The sequence below is a fragment of the Emys orbicularis genome, chromosome 3, assembly GCF_028017835.1.
Source record: "Emys orbicularis isolate rEmyOrb1 chromosome 3, rEmyOrb1.hap1, whole genome shotgun sequence".
NCBI lineage: Eukaryota > Metazoa > Chordata > Testudines > Emydidae > Emys > Emys orbicularis.
Window position 1 is genome coordinate 98,782,005 of NC_088685.1, and position 15,397 is coordinate 98,797,401.

General features: G+C 40.9%; 1 protein-coding gene across 1 annotated transcript in view; it reads left to right on the forward strand.

The window, feature by feature from the left end:
- Positions 1–15,397, forward strand: part of NCOA7 (nuclear receptor coactivator 7) — a 113,368-nt gene that overhangs the window by 62,140 nt on the left and 35,831 nt on the right. The window contains exons 4-10 of the mRNA XM_065400740.1: positions 848–927; positions 2,117–2,224; positions 3,930–4,043; positions 5,471–5,596; positions 7,781–7,965; positions 10,328–11,373; positions 12,441–12,609. Of these exons, the coding sequence (XP_065256812.1) occupies positions 848–927; positions 2,117–2,224; positions 3,930–4,043; positions 5,471–5,596; positions 7,781–7,965; positions 10,328–11,373; positions 12,441–12,609 (1,828 nt within the window). The remainder of the gene's footprint in view (positions 1–847; positions 928–2,116; positions 2,225–3,929; positions 4,044–5,470; positions 5,597–7,780; positions 7,966–10,327; positions 11,374–12,440; positions 12,610–15,397) is intronic.

Genomic DNA, 15,397 nt, shown 5'->3' on the forward strand with positions numbered 1-15,397 from the left:
CAGTCCTCCAAAGGGATCAACCTAGGCAGAGTCCCATTGATTTCAGTAAGACTCCCTGCAGTTTAGCCTCCAGCACCTTTACTCAGTAATCCTTGAAGTCAGTGAGAGCTGTGGTCATGCAACTGACTGACAGATACCTGTTGTCTCTCTCATATTTTGGGCATGTTACTTAAACTCTCTGCAAAAAATAAGGATAATAATACTTACCGTACCTGAAGTTGAGAATTCTAATGAATTAAGCTCCTATCCTGCAAAGTTTTACACACACACACACACACACACACACACACACACACACACACACACACACACCTGAATAGTTCCATTAACTCATGTACGTGTCTACAAGGGCCTAAAAATATTTTGAGGATGAAAATAGTATTTAAAATATTAAGTATTATTGGTTAGGTCTCCATTTTAATCTGATTTTTCATAAAACTACTGATGCAGAATTATTGAATACAACCATGTGCTAGCTCTTTCTATGTAGACATCACCCCAGTTGTGTAGTACAAACCTGTGCTTTACCCCAGAAGTAAATTGTTCTTCTTTAACTAAGGGAAGAATCCACAAAGACTTTTTACAGGGATGCAGCAGAGTATAAGTTGACCTTAAAAGGCTGTAAAATTCTAATCAGAACCTAGTACAGTATTGATTTAGTCTTGGTGGCCATATGGTAACATTTCAGGGCTTGACAACTACAGTATCTCTTTTTTGCAGTGTCACTGTTGTATGTGATCAAACCACAGTTATATCCCACATGTACAGTAAATATCCTCACTTGAAAAATGTTGACAGGTGAAAGGTTTGAGACTTGGTTAATTTAAGTGACTTGTTTGTTCCTCAGATGACAATCAAAACAAAACCAATGAAAAGAAAGAGAAGAAAATGGTTACTCAGAAACCCCTTGGAACTATAGAATATACTGTAAGTACTGGGTGCACAGTTAGGTCATTTGTTAATGTTTAAAATGAGGTTGCCGAGGTTAATGAGAATCGAAAGAAACCAAACTAATATAGACACCCTTTAATTCTTTTTAAAAATATCCTCCAAATATTCTATGTGTAGGAAGCGAAATTGGTCTCAACCCCACAACCATCCTCCAACTTAGGCATCACCCACCCTCTCCCAGCTGCCTGTCTTTGTGTATTTCCACTTCCATAGTGTGGCCATGTAATACCTCTCCTCTTCCTCTGAGAAATAGTTTTGTCCCATTAAGTGTTGCCTAGGCCCTCTAGCAGGAATATGTTTGTACCCTGGACATGAGATGCCAGTGTTTCCCTTTTGGAATGCCAATGAGATACACTGCCTCTGTATCAGAAGCGATTAGTTGTGTACTGGGAGAAAGCTTACTGAAAGGTGCCAGGGACGTATTGTGATGTACCCTTTCCCTACAGATTCAGGAAGGGAAGGAACTCTTAACCTGACTCTCTCATGTGCTAGTATGCTGTGTTACCACCAGGCCTGCTGAGAATAGGCTTGAAACTTAACTGCTAGAATGCGTGAAAGAGTAATGTATCAGAGGGGTAGCCGTGTTAGTCTGAATCTGTAAAAAGCAACAGAGGGTCCTGTGGCACCTTTAAGACTAACAGAAGTATTGGGAGCATAAGCTTTCGTGGGTAAGAACCTCACTTCTTCAGATGCAAGTCTGAAGAAGTGAGGTTCTTACCCACGAAAGCTTATGCTCCCAATACTTCTGTTAGTCTTAAAGGTGCCACAGGACCCTCTGTTGCTTTGAAAGAGTAATGAATGTCAAATATATATATACAATGTGTGCATAATGTGCCCCCCTCCTCCTCTCTCCTAACTAGTTATAACTGGAAGGAGCTAAGTTAAAATGATACGTTGTTTAACTAAGTTTGATGAAGCAGTGAGAGAGGGATTGTGACTGTTCTCTTTTCTCTGTTTTACAGAGTGGGAAAAGTGCTGCTAATTTAGTATATGTTGTCTTATAATTAACTGTGTCATCTCCCAAAAAGTAGACCGATAGAAAATATGTTAGATCACCAAGTCCATACCCTGCAACTGGTTTACCCGATAAAGTTTAAATAAACTATTATACTGATCCTGTACTTCATTATTGCCGTATCTTAAACATCCAGTTTTCTTTCTTCAGGCTGGAAGTCAGGACACCCTAAACAGCATAGCATTGAAATTTAACATCACTCCAAACAGACTTGTGGAACTCAATAGGCTGTTCACACACACAATTGTTCCAGGGCAGGTAATTTTTTAAGTTTTAAATACTCCGAAATTCTGATTCTTTGCTATGTATTTAAAGACTCCCCTCTTTCTCCCCCAACTTAATGAGTCTGTTAAGGCAGACATATATGATGGTGATGGGCAATAGTATAAAACCTCAAAATGGAGTCTAGCTCAGATGGTTGCAAGAATTGGTCTAGGCCCACTTGGGAATCAGGAAGCCAGCTGGCCCAGGAATAAGAAACCCTGGGCTCCTTGTCCCAGAGGCAGTCTGCATGGCAGGTCTACCCAGGAACCCTAGATTCTGGGAGCCCTCAGAAGCTGCGGAGTGAAATTGACATCCTTGTCAGCTTCACCATTGCTTCTAGTCAGTGAGCAGCTGCTGTCCTGGGAGCATAGTTAGATTTGAAAACACCAGGTACAGTTTTTTTCCAGAATTTCTGATTTGCAAGAAATCTTGAAAATTTGATTTCATTCTGAGTCAGAACAAAACCAGTTCTCGAAATTCTGAAATGTGTAATATAAACACTATGGCCCTGATTCTGCAATGAGATCCATGCAGGAGTCCCAACAAAGACAATCTGGTATTGGCCACACACATCTCACTGCAAAACACATTCTGGAATAAAAAGAACAGGAGTTTTGGCCAGCTCTAGTGATAATATCTAGCTCTTATAAAGTACATTTCATTAGTAGATCTCAAAGCAACTTATAAAGTAAGCAAGTATCATTGTCTCCATTTGATAGATGGGGAAACCAAGGCACAGAGGTAAAGTGACTTGCCTAAGGTCACTCAGCAGCAGAGTGAATTCAAGTACAGTTTTTATTATTAAAAAAAAATTTTTTTTTAAGTGTCTGTACTCGTAAATAATACTGTGGGTTTAAAAAGTTCTGTGGTTTTAATTTTTCTTTTTGACCATTGAAGTGTATTTCTTTCTGCACTTCTTTGGGCTTTGACATTGACAAATGACTGTGCAGCTTTATTTTTAGGGTCTTATGCTACTAAACGCTTGAAAGTCTGTAAGAGTAAAAATCCAAATAAAATATGGCTTAATTTTTTTAATAAAAAAAATTTGTGGACAGATTTATTTTTTTTAAATAAAAAGTTTCCAAGGTACCTGACAGTGTTCCATTACATATTTTCTCTTTAATTCAGAAGAGTTTTTCCCTCTGACATAAATATGGTTTGGAAAAGAGACATCTTATTGCAAAACATAATTTCCTGTAACTTCTAGCTCTAAAATTTACATTTGTTGCTTCCTCCAGTGGCTTCTTTTTTTGGTCCAATTTTTGCCTTTATAACAGGCATCTGCTGCATTAATTTATATGAACTATACTGTGATGATTTCTGTATTAGTTAATCTTGTAATTAGGTTGTAGTTTACACTGGTAAGGGAGGTTATCATTCTTTCAAAACTGGTGTATGCTGCTGCCTTTCTCAAAAAACAAAATATAGACCCTGATCCTGCAGTGAGATTCATATTGAACCCCACTGACTGACAAATAGGATTTTAGAGATAGGAGTTATTCCAGAATGTCAGGTTTCAGAGTAGCAGTCATGTTAGTCTGCTTCCACAAAAAGGAGTACTTGTGGCGCCTTAGAGACTAACAAATTTATTTGAGCATAAGCTTTCGTGGGCTACAGACACTTCTATGTCTCTCTCTTTTTCTTCTATATGTAACTATTTTAAAATAAGTTATTTATATTTAATGTAATCTTTGTGCAGGTTCTCTATGTCCCAGATACTGACCACTATTCCAGTGCTTCTAGGTTAGCGTCTTCCAGTCCTGGTGCTCCTGTTTCTCCTTCATCATCAGATGCTGAATATGATAAACTTCCTGTAAGTAAATCTTGTATTTATAGAACACTGTTTCTTTGAAGCTCAGGTTAAATCCTATTAAATAGTTATTTTTTGATGAGGTTGCAATTGAGGCATTGTAGAAAATGGCATTAAAACTGGCTGATGGGTTTGAGCCAGTTGTTCCTGGGAGTTTAGATGTTTCTGTGCTGATGTTTACACAATTAAACCAATCCCCCCCGCTACCTCCTCCTCCCCCAATCTATGGCTATTTAAGGGATTTGAGACTAGAATGAAGTAAATTGCTGAGAGTGTTAGGCCTCAGTTAGGCCTATGATCTGATCCATGAAAATGGAGTCCCATTAAAGTCAGTGGGGCTGTGTTCATTGGTCTTTCCATGTCAATCAAATTGAAGAATTGGGCCTTAGTCAGTGTTCCCTCTAATTTTTCCCACCCATGTGCGGAATGAATTTTGTTGTGTGCACCAATATGGATGTGTGACATATCACATTCATATTGGTGCACATAACAACATTCATGTGGTGGGGGTGGGTTTTTGTGGGAGGGGGCTGAGGCAGAGGGTTGGGGTGCAGGGGTATGAAGGCTCTGGGGTGGGGCTGGGGATGAGGGGCTCAGGGCGAGGGCAGAGGGTTGGGTGCAGGGGGTGAGGGCTCCAGCTGGGGGTGCGGGCTCTGGGGTGGGGCTGGGGATGATGGGTTTGGGATGAAGGAGGGTGCTCTGGAGCTACTGCGGGGAGAGAGGCCTTCCCGTCCTCCCCGCCCCCCTGCGCTCTCTCCCCGCAGCAGCACCTGGGCTGGGGGGAGAGGTGCCTGTCCCTGCTGCGGGAGCCCTGGGGCAGGGGCTGCAGGATAGGCGCCCGGCCCCAGCAGGGCTGGCAGACCAGCCATGCTGCGGCTGGGACCGGGCTGCTCCAGGGTCGGGCTGCGCCGCACCTGGGGCTGGCCCGGGCCATACCACCCCGGCCACGCCTGGGGCTGCACCTGGGCCCGATCCGGCTGTGGTAGGTCTGGGCCGCAGGGTGAGTTGGGGCCGGGGGGAGGGGCGCCCCTCCCCCGGCTGAGGCAGGCCCCCAGGTGGGTTCCCTAAGCGCCTGTGTGGCGCTAAATAGGCTACTGCGTGGCTGCGCGGTTTACAGGGAACTTAGGCCTTAGTGTGGTTAACTTAGGTGTCTAATTGGAAACTTTTGTAGTGGGTGGTTTTGTTTTTTTTCTTAATTTCCTGTCTCTCATTTACTTGGAGGTTGTGTTTGTTTGTTTTTTTATAATGTTATAAACAAAACGTGGACACATGCTGGGTGGAGTATGAAATATAAATCTGGCTCTGTTTTTCCTTTAAACCAAAAGGAAAATTGTTAATGCACCTTGGTCTTTAATTTTTCAAAATCTAAGAAGGAAAATGTCGGTGAAACTGGTCCTGTTGTTTTGCACTGAGGCTTTTGCTTTTTAAAGGATGCTGACTTGGCAAGAAAGGCCTTCAAACCAATTGAGAGAGTTCTGTCATCTACCTCGGAGGAAGATGAACCAATAGTTGTCAAATTTTTAAAAATGAACTGCCGTTACTTCACAGACGGTAAGGTAAGTGGAGCTTGGGCCTTGGGCCTGATTCGAGATCCTTTTAGAGAGTGAACTTTGTTGTTAGTGTAAGTCAGAGGCTAACAGTGGGTTTGGGAGCCAAGCATAATGTAAGAAAGTGCTCTGGACATTCCATTTGTTACTCCACACTATAGTGACATATTTGCTCTTTACGTCCATTTATCTATTACAGTGACTGCTTGATGGAAGAATAGCTCTTCCTATCCACCCATCTCCTTCTCCTTTACAGCCTTTTATTAGAAAGGTCTCCTTTCAAGAAATGTTGGGGGCCCCACCCATCTGCTAGGAAGACACCTGTACAGAGAGTATTGCACTTCATAGTTCCATTAATCATGATGTACAAAATGCCTGAGCAGAGACTGCAAAGTTCCATTAAATTACAGGATCACTTTATAAAATGGACAAATGTTTGTTGTTATGTATATGTGTGACCTGAATTGGCTTTGAACTCTCTCAAGAGGTAAATGCACAAGATCAGGGCAGATCTTAGTTCTCTTAGTCCTGAAGTTTGAAAACTGTTTTCCTACACTTATTTATTTTCTTATCTACTCTTGTTGTTTTTCATTTACGTCTCCTATAAAAGATGTTTATACACTTGAGTTTTCATGTTCTTTGGAGCCAACAGGAAACACCTGAGATACTAATTGTTTCAACTTAGCTTTTTTTTCCTTTTGTCCTATTGTTTTGTATACGATTTACATTCAGGGCTCTCGCTTTTTCTGTTTCTGAACAGATGTGGAATACGCATTTAACCAACTTGGAGTTTTTGTAGAAAGTAGCAGAATACTAGTGTGTCTTGTGCAGAAACTTGTACAACACAGTGCTTTCTTGTATAAAGCTTTTGATATTGGGTTCCATTTCAAAATATATAACTGTCAGTTTCTTTGAAGCCTATGTATGCTTTAGGAGCCAAAAACAGCTTCACACCTCAGCAGTCCAGTGTGGACTTCAGACTCTGCTTTGCCAAGACCAATCTATTCCTGTTTCCGCTTTGGCCCAAATACAAAACTTGGCCTATATATGTGGCATTCTGCTGTCTGTATTGAGAACAGTGACTTTGATACCTGTGAGTCTGAATGGCAGAACCTCCTGCCATACACACACACACACACACACACACCACACAGAAGAAGGATGTGCAAAGTATATCTTGCCTTTGCTCCACAAACAAAAGGCAACACGTGCTCCCTAGCATCCATCTGTTAGTTTTGTATCTCTTCCTCTGGCTTCCTAGCCTGCACTGGCATGACTTGCTGGTTGACTAGCCTTTTCCTTAGTGATGCTCGCAGTGCTATGCAGGCTAATCTTGTGATCATTTGGGCCCTATGACAACTGTCTGTCAAATGACTTCTGATCAAATGCAGTATTACTGAAAATTTTGGTCATGATTGTAGGCTACTAAAAGGCCACATCCATGAGCCCCATATCCGATTGTGGGAGACAGTCATTCATCCAACCCAGGGCTAGTCATTTCCAAGAGTTAAAAATCGTTTCCACAGCAGTATAAATTGCCAGCTTGGCCAGTAGTGCCATTGGAGGGTGGAGAATGGAATCACCATGTTGGATCCCTGTAAAATAGGTCAAGAAAAGATTTTCTATGTACCAGACGGCTCTTTCAAGGAAGGGGATGTGGAACTCTAGATTCATCTGCTGTCAGTACAGCAACCTCTCCATGTCCCTATTAATGGGCGGCCCTGCATGTGTGCAGAAATCTGTGCCAGCAGGTTGAGGTAGGGCTGCTAGCACAGATTTACCATGCAGGTGTAGCCAAAATAAAAAGTTGCTGGTGGGTTTAAAAAAAAAAAAAAAATCTTTTCTTGCTTCTGGTTAATTAACAAGCTGCAGCTCTAGTTTATAGCAGCCAGGGATGAAAGTTAAGTACCTTGAATCCTCTTTATAACCCTGTCCTTGTCAGCTAAGCATTTTGAATGTTCCAAAGAGTTCTCTTTTTATTTATCCTTCTTTATAATACCTGGCCCAGTGCAGTTGGGAGCCAGAGCGTTCTGTTAGAAAATATTGCCCCACAGGGGTATAAAGAGACATGAGAGTGAGTATTATACTGGGCAAATAACTTAAAGGTTGACACTGAGCTATTCATTAAAGTGACCTCTGGTCAGTGATTAGATTTGATGTGCTAACTCTCTCTTTATTTGTTTTTATTATTAGGGTGTAGTTGGGGGTGTCATGATAGTGACTCCAAACAACATCATGTTTGACCCACATAAGTCGGATCCTCTGGTAATTGAGAATGGCTGTGAAGAGTATGGGCTCATCTGCCCTATGGAGGAGGTTGTTTCGATAGCCCTCTACAATGATATCTCTCACATGAAGATTAAAGATGCCCTGCCATCGTAAGGAGTGTTCTTTCCTGATTGTGTTTACATCTTATCAGCAGGGGAGGGGAAAACAAGAACAAGAAAAGAGAGGTTTGGTGGGAGTGGTAATAAAGTTCATGGGAAGAGACAATTAACAGTGCCTTAAAGGAAAGAGAGGTGGATAAAGGCAGAAAGGTGTGATGTCCTATAAAACAGTGGTTCTCAACCAGGTGTAGATATACCCCTGGGGGTACCCAGATGTCTTCCAGGGGGTACATCAGCTCATCTAGATATTTGCCTACTTTTACAACAGGCTACATAAAATGCAGTAGTGAAGTCAGCACAAACTAAAATTTCATACAGACAATGACTTGTTTATACTGCTCTATATACTCTACACTGAAATGTAAGTACAATATTTATATACCATGGTAAAAATGAGAGAGTCAGCAGTTTTTCAGTAATAGTGTGCTGTGACATGTTTGTATTTTTATGTCTGATTTTGTAAGCAAGTACTTTTCCAGTGAGGTGAAACTTGGGGATACGCAAGACAAATCAGACTCCTGAAAGGGGTACAGTAGTCTGGAAAGGTTGAGAGCCACTGCTATAAAAGATGAAGGAAAATAAACTTTTCAACAGCAGAAAAGGAGACACATGTAGTAGGTATCAAAACCTAAGAGACAAAGGACAGTGAAAATGTCCAAAGGCTGAGAGAAAGATGGCACGCCATGTGTAATGTTTAGGTTTATGTGATATTTATTCCTGCGGGTTAGTTTCTACAACTGATTGAGGCCCCCCAGAAAGTGTTCCACAATTTTAATGGACGGGAGGTGACTACAGAATGTTACTGATTAGCTTTCGTTCAAATTGCTTGCTGTTGCTATTATAACTATATTGGTTAATGGAACAGGTATTTTTAAACATTTCTGGTCATAGCAGCAGGAAAATTCCTACCTCCCACAAACCTCCAAAATATCAGTCCTCTTATGTAGGAATAAGAGATCGTAACCCATTTAATTACTTCTAATACACAGCAGTGTTTTCTTACCTGGTATTTTCACTTACATTTTGTCAATTATACCTTGATGATGAACACTGTCCACAGGTCTGTTCTAGAAAACAACAACCTGTCTTCTCAATGCAGATCACAGGGTTTCACTGTTTAAGTAAATGTGTCATCTTCCCTCTTCTCCCCTACCCAACAAAAAAAAATAGTCATAACATCTCAGCCATGCAGAACAAAGGCAGCTAGCCCTGGAGAGATGTATCGTGGTGGTATAGTCATAGGTAAAGCTAAGATTTTTGTCACCGTGACTTTTAGTAAAAATCACTGACGGGTCTCAGGCAATGAACAAAAATTCACAGAAGTCCTCAACCTGTCAGTGACTTTTACTAAAAATAATGGGGCGGCTTGGGGCTCCAGGGCCTGCCCACGGCAGCTCGGGTTTCTGGGTCCCTAGGGCTGAGGTGAAAAATGTCACGGAGGGCTCTGAATGTCACAGAATCTGTGACCTCTGTGACCTAATCTGACCCTTAGTCATAGGGATGCCTGTCTTATCTGTTTAGACCTCTATACCATACTTTGCATCCCAGTATCTTCATGGGAAAATATATAAGCTTTCATTATCTGTTCTCAGGCTCTTTAAACTTGACCTATGTGAATAACAAAGTAAATTAAGATCTTGAGCTATATGTCCATATATTGCCAAGATTTTCCTACTTTCAGGCTCTTTGATGGGTTGCCCCACCCATCCCTAAAGTTTTTGGGGAAATCCTGCAGTCAAATGATCAATTTTAGCATTGGGGGAATAACAAGTAACTTAAGCCTTTTAGGGCATTTACAGCTCTAAAGTTGTGTAAGTGCTTAAAAAATGTAGAGGTTCTCTCTGTGGTTTTCTGTACTTTCAATAATTAACTTCTACCAGTTAAAGAAGCAGGAATGCTGCAAGAGTCTGGAGCATTGTTCCAGACATACCACTCTTCTTTTATAAAGGATGAGAAGTAACAGAATAAACAGGGCTAGATCCTTAGCTGGTGCAAATCAGTGCAGGTCCTTTGACTTCAGTAAAGCAATGCCATTTTACACCAGCTGGCCTTATTTTTGTATTATTGAATACCCGATGACGCATACCATGTTAGTTACATATGTACCATTTCTTCCCCCATGAGATATACGCTGCAGAATTACTCATCTTTTAAAAGTTATACTTCCCACAGTTTCTTCATTTTGATACCATATATTTCAGCTGGCTTACATTTTCTTTTCAAGGAAGCCATTTTTGGTTTGGTTTTGTTGTTTAAAATCATTTTCACATATTTAAGTTGTTTTCTTTGCCATTTTGTTTCGTTTCCATTTTGTTTTTAACATCCCACATACATCCACCATTTCTCCTGACAGTGACATTCCAAAGGATCTTTGTCCTTTGTACAGGCCAGGAGAGTGGGAAGACCTTTCCTCTGAGAAAGATATCAACCCTTTCAGCAAATTCAAGTCCCTGAGCAAGGAGAAGAGGCAGCAAAATGGGGATGATTCCAAATCAATAAAGCCTTTGGACAAGGAGAAATCTGCAGATTTTGAACTTCTTAAGCCTTCTGACAGCACTGTTTCAATGGAATCTAAGTCATTGGAACCTCCCAATGACATGGCCTCCGCTGAAGCATCTGAAAGGTCCGCTGTAGGGGCACATACCAAGGAACCTTCTGGGGAAAAAGCTGCTTCAGACTCCAAAACGAAAGAACGTTCCCTTATAGGAGGAGGAGATGATGACTTCATTGAACTCCAAGAGACTGCATCTCTTACAAATACCAGATTAGACAGAAAAGATGCAGTAACAGAAGGTTTTCCTTTTGACCCCAAGGAGTTGGGGAAAGCCAGGTCGCAAGTAACCAAATCTGTTTCAGAAGTCCAGGACCTACTGGCATTTGATTCCTTGGGCACAAAGAATGATGTTGAACCCAAAGCTGATATAGACTCAGAATCATGTGAGAAGCAAGATGTCATGCCAGAAGTAAACAAGTGTGCCAGTTCCCCGACAGGTAAGGTGGAGACTACACTGGACACTCAAAAGGAGCTAGATAAAAACAAACTTATTGAGTTTTACCTCAGTAAAGATAAAGATGGGTCACAGTCTTCTGAAAAGCTACATAAGGCTGGAATCGGTGAAGGTGAAAACAATAAAGCAACAGGCGTAGACCTCACACTTAGCTGTTCAGAGTTTCAAGTTAACAAACTTCTTACAGTTAAAAGTGGGGATTCAAGCTGCATTGAAAGGAAAGAGCCTTCACTGGAAGTCCGTTTGGCTGCAGTGGCGGAAAAGGATCTTAAAGAGTCTTTGAAATCTTCATCAGTACCATCTCTGGACAAGGTGTGTCAAGAAACACAGTTGGACAATAATTCAGAAATCAGACTGTGGCTGTTACAGAGAATTCAAGTACCAATTGAAGGTAGGTCTGTCTATTCTTATTCTGTTAACTGTGGGAGCTGGGCAGCATCAATTCAGTGCTCACTAGGATGATCTTCCTATTTATTTCCTTTTCAGTGTAGTTTGGTATTTTACAATATAAATCTTCAGGCGATAACTTGACCGTACAAATTCTCAATCCAGAAGTAATGTAGGAGAAAAAGGATCCCTTCTAATAGTTTGGGCTACTGAGTTTGACAGATGGCTAGTGTGCTTTGTCCATGTTTAGTAACAATTTTTCGTAACATTTTAGCAATAAGTGCAATAAAATGTCATCCATGTATAGTGTTGACTGTGACACACAGTGGCTGAAAGATTTACTATTATTTTGCTATGTATTGACATGATCTGCAGTTCCATTGAAGACTGCCAATGTACTTCTAATGTGTAAAAATCCAGAGTGGTACACACCAACATAATGACTCTAAAGAGTGTGTGTGTGTGTGTGTGTGTGTGTGTGTGTGCAGGCGTGCACATGTTTATACTGTTTCTTAGTCCTTTTTGTGCTGCTGGACCACCCAAGATGTGCTGCTGAGCAGGAGTATAAGCACAGTCTTGCTGAGTCACCATTCTGTTTGTTCTACTATTATGTGAATATAGATGAAATATAGGCGCACGTTGGAAAACGTGGAATTCTCTTGAACCCAAGCCAAGCTGACCTCCAGTTTACACAGCATGTGTGAGGTGTTTCTTTTTTCAAGTCTGAGGGCTCGATTCTCCCTTAAAACCAGGGTAACAAACTCCATTTACTTCAGTGGAGAAATCCTTGATTTACACCAGAGTAGGTGAGAGGAGAATCATAGTCTAGGTCACAAATTGTGTCTGGGGGGGATTTTTTTTTTATCTCCCCTTTTGGAAAAGGTCTGTGTGCCACTGACAGTTCCTGGGCATCTGTCTTATGGAAAAGGTGGCCTTTGGGCCCTCCCAGGGTGAATGTGGTAAACTCAGTGTGTTGAATATTTCTTCCCAGAAGGAGATTGATCTTTGTGTCTGTATCTAAGCTACCAGTACTGTACTGTACGCCTATCATTCCTTTTGTTTCTGATTCAGATATGCTTCCTTCAAAAGAGGAGAAAAGCAAGACCCCTCCAATGTTTCTGTGTATCAAAGTGGGCAAGCCCATGAGAAAGTCCTTTGTTACTCAAAGCACCACCATGGCACAGCAGTATGGTAAAAGGAGAAAGCAGCCAGAGTACTGGTTTGCTGTTCCTCGGGAAAGGTAGGCTGCAGTACATGATACAAAACGCATTTGTCTCTTCATTAATTATCAACCACATCAACAATTTTAGGAGCAAATCCTGACACCCCGTATCCCACACCAAAGTTTGTCCAAGAGCCCAAATGCAGCAGGAATGCTAGGAGGTAAAGCGTCTGTGTGGTGTTCTTGAGGATGCAGGGGAAGTGTATGGGGTGAAGAGGGATTGGAAGCGCAAAGGAAAGCCTACTCCTCCTTAGCAGCATGTGAGTAGAGAGGTGTTTGGGAGGTGGGGATGAAGGAGTGACTGTCAAAGAAGTTCAGTTATTTCCGCTTCCATTGTTTAGAAGAGTATAAATTGTAATAAATAATGTTCAACAAAGGAGGGTTGGATTCCTGCGCACAGGAATTACAGATCTATTTTTTTTTTTTTTCTTTTTCACTGAGCCTTTGTTTCTTGTATTCTGAACTGAAGGAGACCGCTGTGAAAAGAACAACTTACTCTGCTGGAAGGATATATTGTGTATAGTAGTTGAATAATTTCTTGCTTAAACTTATTCTAAGAGCCATAGAATAAGTTCCAGAGACTTCATTAGAGCATCATGATTCACTTGAATTTCTAGCCTGTTAAAATATTTATTCCACTGGAATTTGTAGCTTGTAAAGATAGTCATGTGGCTGCTGCAGAGAAATTCTGTCAAATGTGGGCATTTCAAAGGGTACTGCTTCCTTCAGAGCTCAAGAGTACAATACTTAGGTCTGCATTTCAATGCGGTTATGTAAAAATGGCATCTTCTTACTCACATCTGTTCCCAGTTTGTATTTGGAGACTGATTGTCTGTCAAATGCTTTAGAAGGTGGCCAGTGTCCTCGTACTGAAGTTTTGTTAGCAGCGTGGAGCCAACACAATTATGTGAGAGTGAGCTGGATCTATTCAGGCTTACACGTGGGATTTTTTAAGTTCCAATTTCAAACTCTGCCTGTCAATTCCATTTGAGCAGTTACAAGTTATGTAATTGTCAGAGTATGGATGGAAGTCAATGGGGCTTCTTTGGTGTAAATTAGGGCAGAATTGGGTTTGCAGGATCTCTAACAACTACAATGATGTACAAGCCAAAAGGAAGCCAGTGTGTGTGGTTGTTGGTTTTTTTTTTTCCCCTCCCCAGATTGAGTTTGTGGGGTTGGCACATCATAAAATTATCTTCTTACACAGCAAGTTAGCTTAGTTTGCTAGTAGGTCAGTGAGCAGCAATAAATCCAGAACCCCTCAATGCCAGTTATTTTAAAGGTCATTTTTCAAAGTAAATCACCCGTTAAGCCATGCTCTTGATTTTTCTCCTTTTTGGCAGATGTGGACCAGTTTGCTAAAACTGCTTACCTGCATTTCACTGTACCAGTAACATCTAGCTTTCACGGATGGACAAAAGAGCATAACTGGCTGTATTTGCTCATCAAACTTGTTGAAATAAGGCTTTAATGCAGTCAATTACCTAAAGTCTCATTTCATATTGCTAAATGATCTTTGCAATGGTAGGGCTTTTTCAGACTTATGTTTTGAGAGGGTTTTTTTCCAGCTGCTGCCGCTTTCGACATACAACCTTCCTACCCTCTTCCTCCCATTGCCCTCCAGCATTCTGCAATTGTATTGCTATAATGGACTCACATAATATGCAGAGCTGCTCAGTTAGTTCTATTGATGATCCAAAAATTAAGGAGAGAGAATTATCCCACTTTGCAAATATCAGTCAGGGGTTTTAAGCTGTAGTCAGTTTTTAAAAATCATATTTTCCTAATCTACCAATAGTTTCACAATACAAAAAACAAAGATAAAATTAGCTATGTCTGATCCCCGGGTGCATTTTAGAAAGGAGTTAGTTAAGCAGAGCAGTGGTGTGGAACTAGCTGACTCAGAGATAAAGGTTTAATCCAGCTGGAATGTTGGTAGTAGTTAAATTTATAGTGGTTTGAGCTGTAGCTGAAGATAGCCAGTGAATAAAAAGCTATGTGCAGAACCCAGTACTTGCTTCCAGTGGGGTCACAAAATTGTAGATTAAGAAAATTCTAGATTAAAATGTGAGCCAGCACTTCAGAGTTTAAGTGATACTGTAACTTAATGCAAGGCCAGTATTGCTTTTTAGGTGGTGTATCTAATTTAATGTTGTATAAAAAATGCTAAAGGTCTTTCTCTGGGTGCTTATTTGTTCAAGGATAAATCTGAAATATATATTAACCTTAGCCATGCTTGAAAAATAACTTGCCTAATTCTCATTGAGGAGTAGAAAATTCTTCTGGTGAGTAAAGTGGCCATTTAAGCTATTTTTTTTGTTTTAAACTAATTTTCTAGCCCTTGTGATTACAAAGAAATCATTCTAAATGTGAACTGCTGCCACTGAGTCTGCAGGCTGACAGCTCCAATACCTCTGCTGCTTGTCTTAACTTTGTCAAAGAGCCTCACAGTGAAATCAACAAGACTGGTGACTTTCAGAGCTGCTATTCAAAACCTTGACAGTTTTTCACTGCTGTCCATAATCGGGTCTGTTTCACTGTGCTGTTCCCTGGGAAAAACTGTGAACAGCAGATCATTTAGGGATGTTTTTGTTTCTTTCCATAGATCAAAAAAATGTGTTGTCTAGTTATAAAACTTCAGGTGCTGATGAAATTATTCATTCCAAATGTACAAAAAAAACCCCAACCTGTATAGGCTCAATTGCCACATACAAACCCTCTCAACCTGCCACCAGTGAAACCAAATTCTCCCCCATGCAACTCAGTCATAGTAACCCAGGGGTGGCCAACCTGAGCCTGAGAAGGA